General features: G+C 42.9%; 1 protein-coding gene across 1 annotated transcript; it reads right to left on the bottom strand.

Moving 5' to 3' along the window:
• Positions 1-2524: 2524 nt before the first annotated feature.
• On the bottom strand, positions 2525-3311 carry LOC307060017 (proteasome subunit alpha type-3-like; the record flags this gene model as incomplete). Its single annotated transcript, XM_079714335.1, is given in 3 exon segments — positions 2525-2882; positions 2885-3086; positions 3090-3311. Coding segments are annotated over 3 exon segments (762 nt in total). The 3' UTR covers positions 2525-2544.
• Positions 3312-4588: the final 1277 nt, after the last annotated feature.

Raw genomic sequence — 4588 nt, 5'->3', positions numbered from 1 at the left:
GCAAGACACAACCAAGGAGCCTGACGGCTGCAACTAAGACCCGGCACAGCCAAATAAATAAATTAAGTAAATTTAAAAAAAAAGTAGATGTTAATTTGAAAAATAAAACCTGTGTAGCCCAAATAAAACATTCCTGCGTGGGCTTCCCTGGTGGCGCAGTGGTTGAGAGTCTGCCTGCCGATGCAGGGGACACAGGTTCGTGCCCTGGTCTGAGAAGATCCCACATGCCGCGGAGCGGCTGGGCCCATGAGCCATGGCCGCTGGGCCTGCGCGTCTGGAGCCTGTGCTCCGCAACAGGAGAGGCCACAACAGTGAGAGGCCCGCGTACCGCAAAAAAACCCCAAAAAAACCAAAAAAATCAAAAAAACATTCCTGGGGGTCAGTTTAACCCTGGGGCCACTAGTTGCAACTCAAGCTCTGCATTTTCTTCCTTAGTGACTCATCAGTTCCCAAAGCTTCTGTTGTCACTCCTGTTCAGATGGGGCAGAGACCAGATCTTTGTATCACAGCTCCTGATGAGCTCAGTAGATGTCTCCAACTCTGGGTTTCTCGCCCTGGTCTAACTTGTGGCAGCTCTTGAGTGCTAAGCCATGAGTCCTACCTGGCTCCCTATAGCTAGCATGGATAAATGCAGCCTGTAAAAGGCCTAATGGTTCTTTCTCATGGCCTTGACCCCAATCACCTTTTCCTGACATATTTCATATTCAACCTGAATGTTTCTTTATGGCTTCTGACCTAGTGATTTACTTTCCCATTTATGGCCTTGACCATCTATGGTTGTGCCCTTTGTACCTGACTCTCCGTCCTGCTCCTCCTTTCAAGTGTTTTCCTCTCACCTTTTTTTTTTTAACTCTTTGGAGATTTGGATTCTGCCTTCCACTTCCCTGCAGGTTTGCTCTGGACTAGTCCTGAATTTTCAATTAATCTCATATATCTCAAATTCAACATGTTCCATGTTGAACAAACATTTTTCTATCCCAACTTTCCTATCTCTGTTAAAGGTACTACTGTCTTCCATGTCACAGTCTCAAACCGTTGATGTCACATTAACCTACCCATCTAAAACCAATGCAGTTATTTATTGAGTATTCATACTGTGCACCCTATTCTAGGCACTGAGGTTATGATGAACTAAAAAAATCTGTGCCCTCATGGAGCTTGCACACTATTGGGAATGGGCAGAAAATAAACAAATATATAGTAGGTCAGATGGTGATAAATACCGTGGAGAAAAATAAAGCAAGGTAACAGAACTAGGGAGTGCCATGATGGGGGAAAGGTGCTATTTTATATTTGGTGGTCAAGGGGACTTGAGTAGAAGTGAAGGAATGAGACTTACATACTTCCGGGGAAGACTGTTGCAAAGGCAAAGACACTGTGTGGAGGCATGCCTGGCATGCCTGGCATGTTTGAAGTCCAACAAGGAGACCATTTTGGCTGGAACTTGGTGAGCGAGGGAGAGTGTAATAGGGGTGGGTTACCCACCTCTCCCATCTTTGCCTTCTGCTCTCTCTCCACCACTTCTGCTCTAGCTGTGACTGTCCTTTCCCCTCTGGACTGCTTCACGAATTGTCTGACTCTACCCAGCACAAGCTGCCTGGATGAATCTTCCTAAACCTGGGCTTTGTGTTGGTTAATTTTATGTGTCAACTTGACTGGGCTAAGGGATGACCAGATAGCTGGTAAAACATCATTTCTTGGTGTTTCTGTGAGGGTATCTCTGGAAGAGATTAGCATTTGAATTGGTAGACTGAGTAGAGATAACCTCCACCAATGGCGCTGGTGGGCATCATTCAATCCACTGAAGGCCTGAGTGGAATAAAAAGGCAGAGGAAGGATGAATCTGCTCTCTCTGCTTGTGTCGAGACATCCATCTTCTCCTGACCTCAGACATCTGTGCTTCTGGTTCTCAGGCCTTTGGACTCCGACTGAATTACACTACCAGCTTTCCTGGTTCTCCAGCTTGTACGGAGCAAATCATGGGACTTCTCAACCTCCATAATCATGTGAGCCAATTCCTATCATAAACCTCCTCTTATATTTATCCCTGTGTATCCTATTGGTTCCATTTTCTCTGGAGAACTCTGACTAATACACATCCTGTTTCTTTCCAGGGCACTACTCCCTAGCACTGAAAGCATTTCATAATCTGCCTTCAGCTGGCTTCTCCAACTTTACGTCGCCCCCAACTTCTGCCTTGCCCAGAGCAGACGCTGGGCTTTCCCACTGTTACTCACGATTCTCTTCACTTAGAATAGCTTGCACCTTCTCAGTCTCATAGGAGAAGACTTACCCACTCTTGGGACATCGTCCCAAGGCTTCTTGGCCTGGTTTCCTATTAGTTGTGTACTTGGTTGATTTTATCCTCCTAATTAGATTATAAACCCCAGGACATATTTTACACATTTGTTTTTTCTCTCCTCCAAGGTCTTGTACCCTGTTCTTTTTTTTTTTTTACAAGACAAATATTTAATGAAAGTTGGTCGGTGGGTATGTAATAATCCAAAGGGCTAAATAGTTAAATAGAAGTAAATGAAGTAAATGTTACATGTTATCATCATCTGATTTGTCTTCTTCCTTCGAAGATTCCTTGGCATATTTCTCTGCCTCTTTCCTTATATCTTTTGGAACAATTTCATGTCTTCTGTTAGTTATTTCACCAACCCAGCTGAGCTCTAGTTCAAAAGCTTTATCCTTAACTTCATCGTGTACTATGTAAATTATTTTTGCAACTTCTTTAACAACATCACGGCACGTCATTTCTTTCATCTGAAGCTTTTCAATTTCTGTCTTCGCAGCTTGCCTGGCTTTGCCAATGGCACAGCCCCAATAACCATACGAAACACCCGATGAGTCAATCATGTAGAGTTGTGCACCATCATCACACTGTAAGACCCTAACAAGAAACTGCAGCCAAAAGGTCTAACAGCACTGTAGAGTGTATAGGCATGTACATACATGGCCACTCTGTCTGCAAGATGTTTTAGTGGAAGGTTATATCCAAAGTTAGATCTAAAGTTGGAAGCCTCTTCTCTTGCAATGTCTGCTAAAGAACGAGCATCTGCCAACAAACCTGCTACTGCCATTCAGACATGCCGATCAACATTAAAAAGTCGTTTGTTAGGACCTTCTTCATAAAGTTTAGAAAGGACTAATTTTTCTACCCCAAAGACAATGCCATCTTTACATCTGATTCCAGTAGCTGTACTACTATTTTCCCCAGCCTTCATAGCATACTCAACTTGAAAAACTCTTCCATCAGGAGAGAATGTAGAGGCTGACAGGTCATACCTGGTGCTGATTGAGCTCATCCTGCTAAAACCACTGGGAAACCTAGGGCTTCAGGGTGTAAAGAGATCCCCCTCACCCTGTTCTCTTTCTGCTTGAGGGGTGTGGGTGGGCTTTTTCTTGCCCAGATCCAACCTCTGACACCAAAGATGCCATAGTTCCACTTCCTGAGTTAGAGATTGTTAATCAAAGGGGGGCCGGTGAGGGCTTTGGCTAGAGATTTGCCATGTAGTGTTTCAAACTCAAACCCAACTCTGAACTTAGGCAAGAGAGCAGTCGGGTTGCTCATCAGGATGGGCTTGTTTGACAGCAGCAGGCTCAAGTTCTTCTTCTTTTCCTTCTCACTTACCAGTTCAAACTTTTTAATGCTGAAGTGTGTTTGAGAAACAGCTAAAGGCCTGATCCCTGCCCCTGAGGAGTTTACAAATCTGTAGTTAATTGTGTGCTCTTGACAGGTATTGATAAGAATATAATTCAGCTGATTAATGTTTTTATGGTATGTCAGTGGAGAAATGAATAGTGAAATATTCTCTAACAGACAAACCAAAGGTAAATGCAACAGCAGAAGGAGCTAGGGATGAACCTGTCACAGATCCTGGTCGAGTTATACTCTTTTCCACATTGACCTTGCCTTGCCTTCCCTGGGACAATCTCCTCCACCCTCTCTTTCCTTCTCCAAGTCTTGCCCATCCTTCAAGGACCGGTTAGACCACTGCTCCTCCAAGAAGCCTTCCTGGATGACTCCAGACTCCATTAACCTGTTTTGAACACCAGGATTAATAACCTTTGCCACACAGTTTAGAGCTTAATGATGTACTTAAACCCTTTGCTGCTGTTTTGTGTGATTTTGCAGCTAAATGATAACTCTTTTGAATAATAATAATAGTAACAACATTAAAGCAGCTAATATTTATTAAGCATTTATTATGAGCTTGGTACTTTGCTAATATTGGGTTGGCCAAAAAGTTCATTCGGGCTTTTCTGTAACATGAAAAACCCAAATGAACTTTTTGGCCAACCCAATATATCTATATATTTGATCTAATTTGATCTGCCCAACAACCCTATGGGGAAGTTCTATGATTATTACCATTTTACAGTTGAGGAAGCTGTGTTGTAGGATAATTTTCAAAAAGGTAGAATCATGACTCACACAAACATGAAGTGAACACATATCAAAGATTTTACTTAACTCAATAATTAAAGAGAAAAACCTGCAATTTGTTAAAACCAACTGGAAGGAGAATCTGAAGAGCAGACATTTATAGGCAATCAGGAATGCTGAAATGAAGTTGCTAAT

Source organism: Hyperoodon ampullatus, assembly GCF_949752795.1.
Source record: "Hyperoodon ampullatus genome assembly, chromosome: 11".
Classification (NCBI taxonomy): domain Eukaryota; kingdom Metazoa; phylum Chordata; class Mammalia; order Artiodactyla; family Ziphiidae; genus Hyperoodon; species Hyperoodon ampullatus.
Note: the sequence above shows the minus strand (reverse complement) of the source record. Positions and strands in the feature narration are given on the sequence as shown.